Here is a 15,599-nt window from a genome sequence, read left to right as displayed (position 1 = left end):
TTGGACAAGCTACTTGGAAAATGTAATGAGCTAAGCTACATGCTTTTCTATATTAAATGTATCTTAACTACACTGAAGCGCCCCACAAGACAAAAGTAGTTAAACTACATTAAAGCTACTTCAGTTGGGTGGAGCCTCTAAAAGAAAGACTACACTTAAAGGTTTTATAATTGTACAATTGGGGTATAAATGAACACTGAATTCTAAAATCCTTGCATAATTATGCTTCTTACTATTACTGCAATATCACTATCTACTGCAGTGACATTGCCATTATAATTAACATAAGTGAACCGTGTGTAATAATCTATTATACAGTAATTAAAGATGTGGTCTCCGTTCTCCTCTATTATAATCATCTTTGTTGAGATATCAGTAATAAAATTAATTATTTCAAAAGATCCCAACATTTTGTTTTCACAGAGGAAATAATCTACACAAATAATATTTCTGAGTAACATAGCCCAAAGTTAACATTTTGTTTGTTTTCAGTGGTCTGTTATTAAATAAAGCAGTACCTCCAATCCCCTGAGCAGCTCCAGCAGGCTTTCCAGTGAAGTGTTCTTGTCACAGGTGAACTTTTTACAGATGGATTCCTGTTGCCTTTGCAGGGATCTGTATGTCTCATTGGCCTCCTTAAAGAACTTTAGAAAGACATACAATATGAATTAAGTCTGTGATGAAATGGCTTATCTAACATACAGTAGAGCAATCCATCCATCCATTTTCTGAGGCGCTTATCCTCACAAGGGTCGCGGGAATCTTTCATTTATATGGGTTCACAGTTGTAGCGGCCCTCCGAGGGAAGTCATAACTAAGATGAGGCCCACGACAAAAATTAGTTTGACACCCCTGATTTAAGGAAACAAACACCCTGCCAACAGTCATGCATGGTGGAGGGTCCATAATGCTTTGGGGCTGTGTTTTTACATGTGGTACTGGAGGCCTTGACTGTATCACAGGTATCATTAAATAAGAAAATTATCAAGCGATTTTAGAGCAGAATGTCTTACCAAGTGTTGGTTGAAGGCAAAGATCATGGGTCCTCCAGGAAGACAAAGGCCCAAAGCACACATCCAAAAGGACACAGGACACAAAAATTGACTGTTTTAAAATGGCCAGCAATGTGTCCTGATCTCAATCCAAATGAAAATCTTTGGGGGGAGCTGAAATCTACCATTGGGGAAAAACCCTCAAATGTTCAAGAGCTTGAACAAAAGGCAAAAGAAGAGTGGGAGAAAATAAAACCTGAAAAGTGCAAAAATCTTATAGATTGGAGAAAAAAAATGCTTGGAGGCTGTCATCGCTTCCACAGGTTGTGCAACCAAATATTAAGGAGCGGTGCCAATATTGCTGCACATGCTGTTTTCTGTTTTTGTTTTTGTTTTTTGTTTTTTCAAATTACAATATCAAAGTTGAAGAAAAACAATTTTCTTCATTAAATTACTTTGGACCTCCAATTGAAAGATCCAGATGAAATGTTTGGGACATTTCCATTTATTTCTTAACATATTACACAGTTTATGCAAAAAATAAAGGGGTGCCAATAATGGTGAACACGACTGTACATGTCATCAGAAGCACCATTAGTTTAACTGGTGTTCTGTCTGTAGCGCCTATGCCCAATCTTTGTCAAAATATGAAAGATGTGTACTGTGGATGGCTCTGGCCATGAGAAACGCCAGCCTTCTTCCTTTGTTAAATTTTTGTGTGTCTTTTAAGCGCTAACACAATTGACTAAGATCTAATACTAAGGCAAGTCACTGATGGTGTAGCGGTACACTCGCCTGACTTTGGTGCAGGCAGCGTGGGTTCAGTTCCCACTCAGTGACGGTGTGAATGTGAGTGTGAATGGTTGTCCGTGTCTATATGTGCCCTGTGACTGACTGGCGACCAGTTCAGGGTGTAGTCCGCCTTTTGCCTGAAGTCAGCTGGGATAGGCTCCCGTGACCCTAACCAGGATAAGCGGTGTTGAAAATGGATGGATAGATAATACTAAGGCTTCATCAGAAACTTTGCCTTTGTAAAGAGTGGTATTAATGTAGTCTTCTAACGTAGCTGACATGGGTGACTTATAAACAACTACCCGTATGATGCAGTTTGGTTCTAAAACAAAACATCACTGACTATCATTGTAAAGACATGAATATTTGATACCACTCTTGTATTGGCTTTCAATGCAGCCCTATGGGGTTCACAAGCCAGTGCAAACTGTAGGCCAGTCCCAAGCCCAGATAAATGCAGAGGGTTGCATCAGGAAGGATATCCATCTTAAAACTTAAACCAAACAAATATGAGCGTTCAGTGGCATTGACCTATGGGCCACCAATGGAAATTCAGCTACTGTGGATCGAAGACGAGGGAGAGGTAGAAAGCGGGTTCTTAGGCAGAAGGAGAAGAGGAAAGCACAGAGCCTAGAACTGAATGTGGGGACTTTGAATGTTGGAACTATGACAGGAAAAGCTCAGGAGTTGGTTGACATGATGATTAGGAGAAACGTTTATATATTGTGTTTCCAGGAGAGCAGATGGAAAGGCAGTAAGGCCAGAGGTTCAGGGGCAGGGTTCAAATTATTTTACCAGGGTGTAGATGGGAAAAGAAATGGAGTAGGGGTTATTTTAAAGGAAAGTTAGCTAAGAATGTCTTGGAGGTGAAAAGGGTATCAGATGGAGTGATGAGGCTGAAATTTGAAATTGAGAGTGTTATGTATAATGTGATGTGTAGGATGTGGCCTAGAGCTGAAAGAAAAAAAATTGGAAGGAGCTAGACAAAGTGATTAGTGCAGATTGTAATGGACATGTTGGTGAAGGAAACTGGTGATCAAGAAGTGATAGTAAGATCGGCATCCAGGAAAGGAACTTGGAGGAACATATGGTGGTAGACTTTGCAAAAAGGATGCAAATGACTGTAGTGAACACTTTTTTCCAGAAAAGGCAGGACCATAGGGTGACCTACAAGAGTGGAGGTAGAAGCACGCAGATTATATCTTGCGCAGACGATGTAAACTGGGAGGTTACTGACTGTAAGGTAGTGGTAGGGGAGAGTGTGGCTAGACAGCATAGGATGGTAGTGTGTAAAATGACTCTCGTGGTGGGGATGAATATTAAGAAGACAAAGGCAGAGCAGAGAACCATGTGGTGAAAGCTGAGAAAGAAAGGGTGTTGTGCGGTTTTTCAATAAGAGGTAAGACAGACTCTCGGTGGAGGAGGAGCTTCCAAAAGACTGGACCACTACAGCCAAGGTAATCAGAGAGACAGGCAGGAGAGTACTTGGTGTATCGTCTGGGACGAAAGGGGAGAAGGAGACTTGGTGGTGATATCTCAAAGTACAGGAAATCATACAAGGAAAGAGGTAAGCTAAAAAGAAGTGGGCTGAGGAGAGAAGAAAGGAATACATGGAGATGTGACATAGGGTGAAGGTAGATGTGGCAAAGGCCAAACGAGGCATACAGTCCCCTCCAAAAGCATTGGAATGGCAAGGCCAATTCCTATGTTTTTGTTGTATACTGAAGACATATGGGTTTCCGATCAAAAGATGAATATGAGACAAAAGTTCAGAATTCCAGCTTTTATTTCGTGGTATTTAAATCTAGATGTGTTAAACAACTCAGGACAGAGCACTTTTTTTTCAACCCACTCACTTTTCAAGTGAGCAAAAATATTGGAACATGTTTCTGATAAGTGTTTCTAGTTGCTCAGCTGTTGCCTTTTAGATTTATTGCTTAAACATTAGCTCGTGCTTGTTTTTAGCTTTAGGTTTCGCATGTGAAAACTGCATTTGCTGTTGAGAAACATGGAGGCCAGAGAGCTGTCTATGGGAGAAAAGCAAAACATTTTGAAGCTGAGAGAAGAAGGAAAATCGATCAGAGCTATTGCACCAACATTGGGCACAGCCAATACAACAATTTAGAATGTCCTAAAAAAGAAAGAAACTACTGGTGTACTGAGCAACAGACATCAAACAGGTCGGCCAAGGGTATCAACAACAGTTGATGACAGGAACATTGTGAGAGCTGTGAAGAAACACCCAAAGAAAACAGTCAGTGACATCAACGCCAACCTCCACAGGCCAGGGGTGAAGGTATCAAAATCCACTGTTTGAAGAAGACTTCGAGAGGAAATATCCAGGCCACACCACAAGATGCAAACCACTCATCAGCAAAAGGAATTGGAAGACCAGATTGAATTTTGCAAAGAAGTACAGAGATGAGCCACAAAATTTACGAACAAAGTTTTATGGACTGATGAGACCATGATTAACCTCTACTAAAGTGATGGAAAGGCGAGAAAGAAAGAAATGGATGGAGAAAGAAAATATCTGCTTGTGATCCAAAAGACACAAGCTCATCTGTGAAGCATCGTGGAGGTCATGTCATGGCTTGGGCCTGCATGGTTGCTTCTGGAACAGGCTAACTAGTCTTTATTGCTGATGTAACTCATGATGGTTGCAGCAGAATGAATTCTGAAGTCTACAAAACTGGCAATTTACAGAAAAATGCATCCAAACTAATCGGGAGAAGCTTCCTCATGCAACAAGACAGTGACCCAAAACAAACTGCCAACACAACAAAGGACTTCATCAGGGGGGGAAAGTGGAAGGTCTTAGACTGGCCAAGTCAATCACCGGAACTTAAAACAATAGAGCATGCATTTTACCTCCTGAAGAGCAGCCTGAAGGGATTCGAAATTAGAAATGAGCTCATCAGATGGACGGCCCAGGTTAGATGTTTTGGAGACAAAGTTTGAGAGAGCAGACTTTGATGGTTTGGACAGAGGAGAGATAGTGAGTATATTGGTAGATGGATGATGACGATGGAGCTGCCAAGCAAGAGAACTAGAGGAAGACCAAAGAGAAGGTGGATAGATGTAGTGAGGGAAGACATGAGGGCAGTTGGTGTTCGAGAGGAGGATGCAGGAGATAGGCTTACATGGAAAAGGATGACAAGCTGTGGCGACCCCTAACGGGACAAGCCAAAAGGAAAAGAAGAAGCTCTTGGATTGGCTTTCATTACATTGTGCTGGTGTCCCTAATGTTGTGCAGTGAGTATATACATGCACTTGTGTGTATTTATATAAAACTAATGCATTGTTTTGTTTCCACAGGGTACAATGTCAAAATAGAACCCTCGCTGTGTGATCTTTCACTGAAACCCAGTTCATTCTTGCTGTGAGGGAGTAATACTAAACATCCATCCCTTCCATCTTTTGTTATTCTGATATTCATATGGTACATATACAGATAAGAGTTTTTAAAGTTACCTGATTGTATGCTCCATTCTCCTTCAGGTGCACATCAATGCATTTGGTAACTTGAAGTAGCCAACTCCATTGAGTCTGCAGTGTGTCCCTGTATGCCTTGAGAACAAAATGCAGACAATAGATGTCATAAAATGGAAGATGCTGTAAAAATGGGACCAGGTACCATTCATTTGCAAGCAGATGATATGTTGGAAATATTTTATCACACAGAACAAACCTCTATCTTGTCTGAAGCTGGGTGTTTGTTCTTCAGCAAGGTGTCCACTCTGGCCTTGAGTTTATTCAGGTGCTTTTCTTTCTCTTCAAGGGCACTCATCAGTTTCTATCATGTACAGAGCGTATCAGTGATTTTGCTGAATAATAGGACAACTGACTACACTGACAAAATGAAAGGTAATGCATATACAGTGGAACCTCGGGTTACGATAGTAATTGGTTCCATGACCCCATTTGTAAACAGAGGTAATGTTTCCCATTAAAATGAATGTAAATGCAAATAATCCGTTTGCATTTACATTCAAAATTAAGTTATACTTGTTTTTTCTTTTAATGTGTGTGGTTCAAAATAAATTCTGATTCAGGTGTTTTCTTTTCCATTGTCTGTTTCTTTTCTAATTCATTTGTTGATTTTGGCACGACAAATTTTGGCACGACAAACCAATCCAGGGTCTTTTTCTGTTAAAAAATAAATAAAATCAGAAAGTGGGACATCACATTGTCAGGTGAAATATGAATTGCTCTGTAGGTCAATTTGCTGCACATTACTTGTCATAATTTATTTTTAAATTGAATGTTGTGTATTGACAGAATAGGTTTTGGTATTGACAAAACAGTAACCCTCATGAAAATCGGTTGAGAAATGAGCAAGTTACAACTTGATTTCAACGTCCATGCATTGCTTTCTATGGGAACCTCGCCCCTGCTAACATGGCTGCCACATAGGCACGTTGGTTAGCCAGGCTACTACAGTCTGCTTGTGTATCTCAGGAAACCTCATAGCCAAGCCGCCACGATGATTTCAACAAAGATGTCATCGTAAAAACATGGAAGATTTCCCAGCATGGCCAGGCCCGTTGTATAGTTGTTAAATCAGTTAGTCCCCGAATCCCATAATTAGTTGTGATATTGTGAATGTTAATCGAGTTTATGTGTGTTTATTCCCCCTCGGTAGTGTTTTTGTTGTGTCAACAATTCTTCCCCGATGTGCCACTCCCCACAGCTGAGAAAGTCCGTGAGCCTGACGGCTTCTAGGCAGCTGCGGCTAGACGGTAGATTGAAGCATTTTACGAAGTGGGGGGAAAAAACTATACCATTAACATCCTTCACACAAGGCAGAATGAGCGCACTCACTTTAACTTTTATCAGCTTGGGCTTTTGAGTTTTGACGCAGGCAATTTTGATTCGCCAGCATGGTGAACGTGGGCGATATTCGCTTCGCACATTTGCACATCCTGTATTTTTTTGACGAAAATAAAACTTTTTATGACATCAATCACAAGCGCTATTAGATTTGTGATTGCATAATCGAGGATGTGGAGGCAGAACTTCCACCAAGACCAGATTTCCACCTTGCACCGTGAAGCAGACAGCTAATTTTCAGCCTTACATTCAAGCATTAAGCACGGAGTCAATGATCGTCAGCCAGAGTAGAGAAGCACAACATAGATGCTTCCTTTCATCCATACCAAGACCGTTCGCAAACTGAAAATAATACGTAACTAGAGGTAAGTGTTCTATGAAAATTGTGTACGTAACCCGAATTGTTCGTAAACTGGGTCGTACGTAAACTGAGGTTCCACTGTAACTGCTTCCAATTGAGACTTGGCGTCAATTCATTTAAATCATTTTTGCCTTGAAATTCAAATCTATTACAATAAAATAGTATGGACAATGTACCTCATTCTCTTTTCAGGTACTGTATTGTGTAACTGAATGTATGTATGTATGTTGATACTAACTGAATAGCTTTCTTGCTTCCGGGGGATGTACTGTTCTATGTTCTTTTCACCCCAATCAAAGATCAACTCTTCTTCTTCCTTATCATTGACCCACATGATCTCTTTGGACAGTTCTTGAATGATCTGCTGGAGGTCTCCCAGCTGCTGCATCCGAGCAAATGACATTTGCTGTAGCGGTGATAGAGGAAATTTTAGATGAAATAAGATCACCACTGAAAATACTTATATGAATATTATATTATTATATTAATAGCATTTGTTTCACCTGTAGACTGTCCCACTCCTGGTCCAATGCATGAAGATTTCCTTTGTCTCCTTTCTTAACCTGGAGGATATTAAAAAAAATAGTAGCATTTTAGCACAGTTAAAAACAGGCAGTGAAATTGGTGCCTATTTTAAACGCTTTAAAGCTGCTGCATGTTATTTTTGTATTTAGATCGTGGAAGTATGGTACTGTAAAGGAATAGTAAAAGTATTTAGTAGCAGTGATCAGCAGTTGGTAAAATATGATCAAATCTGGTATTTTATGCTTCATGTCATACCGTCAGAATCAGAATTTTTTTCTCCAGTAATTGGTAGTTAACTGTTGGCGTGATAAATAAGACAATAATAAGAGTATTTCAGGACAATAGAAAGCACAAAACTAAATATTGGGGATAGCACGTGGTTTTACCGGTTGGTTGTGCTCTTAGAATAGTAACAACATGACAACATGGTTCAACCCACCAGGTCACTCCTGGCTCGGTCTACTTCTGGGCTGTTCTGGATAGAGTTGTGAAACTTCTGGTGGCTGATGAGATTTTTCTTTATGTTAGCGGGATCTTCTCCCCACAATGTAGTTTCAATCAGACGCTGAAAAAAAAACCCCACTCATATCAGCATAATGTACACCTCTGCAACTCTTAGTTTTGCAAAATCATGAGACCATCTGAATCTAGACATCACTTCCTGCAAGCTGTATCTCAGAGTTAGGTGACTGTATCCACCTTTTGCTGCGCAATCCAGGCCACAGCATCATGGAAGCTTCTTCCTGGCTCCTCCCATGAACCAGAGCTTCCTTTAGCACTCTTCCTCCTCTGCAAAGAGCCAGTCATGGCCAACTGGACCCCCTTCAGCTGATCGTTACAAATCTCCAAACTACAAATCAGTGAGAGATGAACTGAAGTGGAGAGGTGGGATACTTGGGAAAACTTGCAATTACATTATGTCAATGTAAAAGTTTGGAAACAGCTAAATGGGAGGTTTGCAGTTTCTTTTGTGCTCGAGGAAGAACAACCTATCAGAGACAGAAGGCCTGACTGACGAGATGTCAATCATGTGTCATGCACACATGCGCACACCCTCACAGCCTCACGCTGACTTGTTTCCTTGGGCTTCAAGTGTTTTGCTGAAATTATCACAACCCCAATTCCACTGAAGTTGGATAAATAAAAACAGAATACAATGATTTGCAAATCATGTTCAACCTATATTTAATTGAATAGCACTACAAAGACAAGATACGTATTGTTCAAACTGATCAAACTTTATTGTTTTTAGCAAATAATCATTAACTTAGAATTTTATGGCTGCAACACGTTCCAAAAAAGCTGGGACAGGGTCATGTTTACCACTGTGTTACATCACCTTTTCTTTTAACAACATTCAATAAATGTTTGGGAACTAAGGACAGTAATTGTTGAAGTTTTGAAGGTGGAATTATTTCCCATTCTTGCTTGATGTACAGCTTCAGCGGTTCTACAGTCCGAGGTCTCCGTTGTCGTATTTTACGCTTCATAATGCGCCACACAATTTCAATGGGAGACAGGTCTGGATTACAGGGAGGCCAGTCTAGTGTCCGCATTCTTTTACTACGAAGTCACGCTGTTGTAACCTGTACAGAATGTGGTTTGGCATTGTCTTGCTTTTTTGGAAACTAACGGGACAGATGTCGGACTAGTGAGCACTCACTGCCATAGCCTTGTGCTTATGCTTTATCGTGCTTAGTGTAGTTTTCTAGTTTCCCTTCCTCGCTCTTGATCGTTTGTAAGTAGTTTTCTGATCCTCTGTCTTTTGTTTGTTAATCTTGTGTAGATTAACTTCTGTTGTTCCTCGTGGTGGGGAAGTGACCGCTCATGAAGCACTGAGGCTTTCCTAACAATTGTGCCGAAAAAGATTAAAAGCTTCAAAGCTTGAGTGACGTTGACATCTGTCACAATAAAATATGCAAATGCCTTTGTTGCACTCCTTTCTTCACTTATTCTGTTCGGGATCTGTTCCTTGTTGCGCTTTCTCCATCCACTGTGTGAATTATGGGTTATTTCCAGGTTTTTTCGTGTAAAAAAAAACATTTTTCTTCCACGTATTGTTGTTCAGGAGTGTGGTTTTAGTCCGAAACTTGGGGATGAGGTAGTGAAGTCAGGCTACATTCAAATATTGCTAGCAATCTGCAAACTCCCTGTTTAATGACTCACTAAAGTATGATCTTTTTTACAAATTGATCAGAATCCTTGTCCAGCTGAATGAAGTCCAATACAAGAGCTGGATCAAAAATTATGCCATTACAAAGATAATGCTCAGTTTTGATTGACAATGAGAAGTATAAAGGAAGCATGGGTTTTAATGGTCCATATTTCAGTAACAAATTGGCTTTAGGTATTTTTTTGCTCGAAAAATGAAACTGGCCGTCATCTCCAATAATATCAATACATTTTGGAACAACTGGTAAACAACTAATTGCCTTTGGAACGTACACTTTTTATCACCAAAATTGACACTGCCCCCCATGTTTTGGTGTGATGTCAGTGGCAAAAGTGGAGCCCTAATTCACTGCATGCCGGTGTGGACAAAGGAATGTACTCCACTGTTAGACATTCCTGTAAATTCTACAAATATTCGCCACACACCAAACAGTAATATACTTTAAAGTAATTAACCACAGTCATTTCCACTGCATCGTGGGCTTTCAGTTGACTTTCACGCAGATGACAGTGCCCAGCCACTGCTGGTCCTAAGTCAGGATACAATAAAAATAAAAAATAAACAATGGGTGGGTGACTTGCATTAGAAAGGGCATGCCGCATAAAAACTGTTTCAAACAAGTAATCCAAGTGACTCATAGTGGCGACCCCTGATGGTACAAGCCAAAAGTCGCAAGATTGTTTTCTGAAGTATATGAAATCGCTTTTTAACAGAATGTGAAATAAAAAATTCCATTATTAGTTAAATGAATATTGTTGTACTATTACACGTATTACTATATTGATTTTTTTTTTGTCACAGACAGATAATAATAACAATAATAATAGATTCATAACTCTTACGTTCTGACAACATTGTCACTTGGTTGTCCCATCTGCCTTAGGTCCATTGCGTAGGTCTTCAGCTGATCAATCGTGTCTTTAGCCCTCAACATATAGTGCTCTGCATCAGCCACAGCACCTCCCTGAAATTCACAATTGTAGATTTCAAGAAACACATAAATGCTAATAAATAATGCTCTTAATTAAAGTAGTCAGAAGAATCTCATCTTCGTATAGTAGAAACAGTATAAATCTCGAGAGAAACAGCAAAGAAAATTTAAAAAGTAAAAAAAAAAAATTACGCAAACATCACGATCCCACCCATCAGTTTTCTGTAGCGCTTATCCGCACGAGTGTCATGCTGGAGCCTATCCCAGCTGACTCTGGGCGAGAGGCCGGGTACACCCTGAAGTGGTCGCCAGCCAATTGCAGGGCACACATAAACAAACAACCGTTCGCACTCACATTCACACCTACGGGCAATTTAGAGTGTTCAATTAACCTTCCATGCATGTTTTTGGGATGTGTGAGGAAACTGAAGTACCTGGAGAAAACCCACGCAGGCACGGGGAGAACATAAAAACTCCACACAGGCGAGGCCGAATTTGAACCCGGGTCCTGAGAACTGTGAGGCAGATGTGCTAACCAGTTGTGCACTGTGCCACAACAACACTAATCAGGACAACTATTTCTTTTAGGGTATCACTAATTGGTTGTGAGCTACAACTTTACCACTAGATGCCACTATATCCTGCACACTAATTCTCTAAAGAGATTTTTTTTTTCTCTGTAAAAAGAATAAAGTCTTTCTTTTTCAATTTGAATATCCATCCATTTTCCGAGGCGCTTATCCTCACAAGGGTCGCGGGAGTGCTGGAGCCCATCCCAGCTATCATCGGGTAGGAGGCGGGGTACACCCTGAGCTGGTTGCCAACCAATCGTAGGGCACACATAAACAAACAACCATTCGCACTCACATTCACACCTAGGGGCAATTTAGAGACTTCAATTAACCTACCATGCATGTCTTTGGGATGTGGGAGGAAACCGGAGTGCCCGGAGAAAACCCACACAGGCACGGGGAGAACATGCAAACTCCACGCAGGAAGGCCAGATTTGAACCTAGGACCTTAGAACTGTGAGGCAGATGTGCAAAGGAGTCGGCCACCGTGCCCAAATTACACACAATATTATTAAGTTCCTAATTTCTAAAAAAATACTAATTTCAGTGCCCAAAGGCCCAATAGTGGAGTGGTGGATCCATGGAGGAGCGGGTAAGGGTGTCCTCAGCATAGGCATAAGTTACCCATTTAACAAAACTGGCAGACACTTATCTGCAACAACACACAGTTTTAACTCCAATCACGCCATACTCAGCCACTTCCGGTCCCAAGCCTGTATAAAAAAAAACAATGGGTGGGTTGCATCAGGTATGGCACCCGGCGAAAAATACAAATATGCCAAACAATTTATGCACGTGAATCGCTGTGCCGACCGATGTGGGTAGAGGCCAGAAATCACAAGAACAGATGTGAGATGGAAGACTTATACAAGTCAAAGTGTTAGTGCCAGTAACATTCTTCAACAAACAGGGAAACAAAAAATACTGAACAAGAATTTGCTTTGCAAGATGACATTATGCTCTGAATTTGAATGTGAATCACTGGATGCTTGACAGGTGCAATATGGTTTTGCTCTAAATGAAATTCATATAAACAAGTTGTCATTTTCGGCCTGGCGTGACAAAGTGGGGTTACTCAAATTTTTAGTACTGTGACATTTTTCTTACAAAAAAAAAAAAAAGAAGACTGACAGAAAATATAAAAGAAGAACACACACACACACACACACACACACACAGTGTTCACAACCATTCTGTGTACTGCTTAGGGTGGAAGCCAATAAGGTAGGACAAAATAAATATCGACTTACAGACTGTAGGACGAATTCAGCTCTCCTCAGGTCCTCTTGGCACTGAGCGTGAAGGGACACAGCCCTCTGATGGATGTCATTAAGCCCACTGTAGAGTGCAGCACAGTAAAGCAACCATCTTGTATGCAATATTTTTTAAAGCTGTGTGACTCGAGAAAATTTACCTCAAACTGTTGTACAGTATGTTGTTGTATGCCATGACATGTTGATCACTTGTAATACAAATTGTGAGTGTAGTTTGTAGTGTTGTAGAAGTAGGCTGTTAGATACTGTGACTCAAATGTACAGTACTGCACCTAAATGAGGTAACCATCATCAAGGAAACGGCGCTCATTATGATGTGCTTATGATTTGTATTGCCATCAAGTGCTAACACTGTGCCGCACATCCATCGAATTTGATGAAATAAATATAAAAAGGCAGTTGAGGTGAAACACCGAGTCGCCGTGAATGGAAAGGTGACGCCTCTTTTGACAAACAAGAACCTTCAGAAGGGAAATTTATATTTATCTCAATGTTGCTGTTTCTAACCATTTCACTACTGTTTTGCTGACAAGAGTATTTCGAGCACTCCATTATGAGCACTCCAGTCATTACGGCACTCAAGTGAAATGTTGAATTTAGCCTACATAACAAGACAGTTGGAGTCGACCAACAAGTCGTCTCAGTGGAAACTTGCAGGAAAGTTGTGGCATATTCAACTTAAGATGAAAAGCCAACTTTCTTTAGGAAACAAATGTACCTAATTCCGCCTCCTGTGGTAGATGCCATTCTTCCTATGGTGTCTACTGCCATTCCCCCTCCAGAAGACTTGGTCAAGGTGTGGTATCCGTCCATGTATTGGTCGTATCCGTTGCCACCTCCTTGCACGAACTCGCTGCGGGTGTAGCGGAAGGACCCCCCGGCGGTCGGCTCTCCTCTGCGGCTCATGTTCGTGTTCAGTGCGCTCTGGGAACCCAACTGACTCATGGCAGCGAGTTTGTCGAGGCTACGAGAGGATGATGATGCACTGGAGCGGACAGACGGTTCGCTGGATCTCCCTCCACCTGCCTGCTGCTCCTGTTCCCCTCAGAGCAGACTGCACCCATGCCCTCGGTGGCTCGTTTTGGTTTGTGTTGTTTTTTTTTTCTTCCTGTGACCACACCCTCCGCCCAACTTGCTGAGCCAAAACGTTTCTCCCACTCTCTTTCTCTTTCTGCCACTCCCAAGTCTGCCTGGAGCAGTGTGTTGTCTCGACTTATTAAGTCCCAGATGAGATACTATGTGGAAATATGTGCATCCATTGGCTAAACAGAGGGAAACAGTTTTTAATATGGACTGTATTTTAAGTTGTATTCTCAAACTTCCGCAATATAAATGACACAGACATTGAAGAAGACATTCATGTTTTTTTTTTCTTCTTTTTTTCTTCAGTGTGGCAGGGGCATCAAACTGGGGGGAAAGGAGGACAAGAGTTCCAGGGACCTGAGCATTTGGGTGGCCTCTAGCTGTCTGGCAGGGGGCCCAAGTCATTCTGCCCCCCCACCCCTTTTAAGGGGCCTAGAATCTGGTTCTACACCCCTGCAGTGTGGTACTTTCGAGTATGATTCGTTCCGTTACCAAGCTGGTAATTCATTTTACTCATATATCAAATACATTTTCCTAGGTTACATTCACACTGCAGGTTAATTCCATATTTATTTATTTATTTTTGCCTATATGTGACATGTATCAGATTTCTTCATGTCAATTAAATTTTTTTTTTTTTAAACTCGAACGTAGGCCTTCTTCGTATGTGGATATAAATCGGATACGTAGCCGATGCGACTGCGGTCTGGATGCTCAAGTTAAACTCGTCCGACCTATACATCATCAGAGGGCAAAAAAACATCACAATTAAAACAGACACAAAGCAACGGCGGACAAAGGAGTAGAAAAAAGTCAGTGGTGAAAAGAAAATGCTTTACGACTGATAAATATATGAGGGAATGGTCATTCATTCATTGGTTTTCCATTCCGCGTATCCTCTCTCAGTTCGCGGACGTTGTGGAGCCCATCCCCGGCTATCTTTGGGCGAGAGGCGGGGTACATCCTGAACTGTTTGCCAGTCAATCACAGGGAATATGTAAACAAACAACCATTCGCACCTACGGGCAACCTACCTAGCTACCATGCATGTTTTTGGGGTGTGGGAGGAAACCGGAATACTTGGAGAAAACCCCCGCAGGCATGGGGAGAACATGCAAACTCCACACGTGCAAAGCCGGATTTGAACTCGGGTCCTCATGACCGTGAGGCGGATATGCTCACCAGTCGTCCAGTGAGCCTGGGACCGGTCAGTTCAAGGAAAAAATCCTGTAAATTGCCACAAATTCATCAGGACGAGGGCTATATTTACTTTGTTATACACACAGGGCCTCATGTTTTGTGCACATACGCAACGTGACATCGTGTTTTGAGCGCATGCATGTCAGTTCACAGACATACAGTATTCCCCTCACATTAGAAGTCACACTTGTTTTTGTAATGTGAACGACTACATTAAAAAAAATCTGATTTAACAAAAAAAATCTAAATTGGGTATTATGTCCCGCAGTGTACGGAAGGGGAAAGGACTCAGCACGGCGCAGGCACAACAGTAGCATGGAGCAAGCATGCGCTTTCTGGTGCTCGTTGCTAAGCGATCTAAACAGAAGTGTTGTTCCAGCCTGATGCCCTTTCCTGTAGCTCGGTATACTGGGAATCCGCATGAATACGAGATAACTTAATTCTCTCTTGCACGCTGTTTTCACTTGAGGATCAGCTCCGCCACGATCGCCTTGAACGTTCTCCTTCTACCGAGGTGGTAGGCTCCGTATCTCGCCTTGCCGGCAAGGCCTTGCGCCATTGCATTGCAATGGCAAATAAACAATGAATGGGTTGGTCTGTGCTGTAGTACGCGCAGTGTCAAAACAGTATTTGTTTTTTTGTTTTTTTTTTAAATAAAACTGTCCTGTTCAGCTGCATTGCCTTGCAGAATGGTGGCTATGTGTGCCTTTTGTGCTGGAACAGTTGTGCTGTGCAACAGGGGACTTTGAAATACTTCCTCTGCTAATTGTTTTTTTTTTTTTTTTATTATTCTGATGTTTATCAAAATGCAGCTGGAAAGAAAAAGGTTTTAGGGGACAGACAGAGGGATGGAGTGGACAAGG

At 41.4% G+C, this 15,599-nt stretch overlaps 1 protein-coding gene across 1 annotated transcript in view; it reads right to left on the bottom strand.

Moving 5' to 3' along the window:
- LOC133406315 (desmoplakin-A-like) overlaps positions 1-13,539 on the bottom strand; it is a 35,913-nt gene extending 22,374 nt beyond the window's left edge. The window contains exons 1-10 of the mRNA XM_061683838.1: positions 13,172-13,539; positions 12,430-12,517; positions 10,519-10,640; positions 8,203-8,353; positions 7,943-8,068; positions 7,482-7,541; positions 7,217-7,384; positions 5,476-5,580; positions 5,259-5,354; positions 519-644 (exon numbers count right to left, since the gene is read on the bottom strand). Coding sequence (XP_061539822.1) covers positions 519-644; positions 5,259-5,354; positions 5,476-5,580; positions 7,217-7,384; positions 7,482-7,541; positions 7,943-8,068; positions 8,203-8,353; positions 10,519-10,640; positions 12,430-12,517; positions 13,172-13,398 — 1,269 coding nt within the window. The 5' untranslated portion in view covers positions 13,399-13,539. The remainder of the gene's footprint in view (positions 1-518; positions 645-5,258; positions 5,355-5,475; positions 5,581-7,216; positions 7,385-7,481; positions 7,542-7,942; positions 8,069-8,202; positions 8,354-10,518; positions 10,641-12,429; positions 12,518-13,171) is intronic.
- Between the last annotated feature and the right edge of the window lie 2,060 nt (positions 13,540-15,599).

This window comes from Phycodurus eques, chromosome 8 (genome assembly GCF_024500275.1).
Source record: "Phycodurus eques isolate BA_2022a chromosome 8, UOR_Pequ_1.1, whole genome shotgun sequence".
Lineage (NCBI taxonomy): Eukaryota > Metazoa > Chordata > Actinopteri > Syngnathiformes > Syngnathidae > Phycodurus > Phycodurus eques.
Note: the sequence above shows the minus strand (reverse complement) of the source record. Positions and strands in the feature narration are given on the sequence as shown.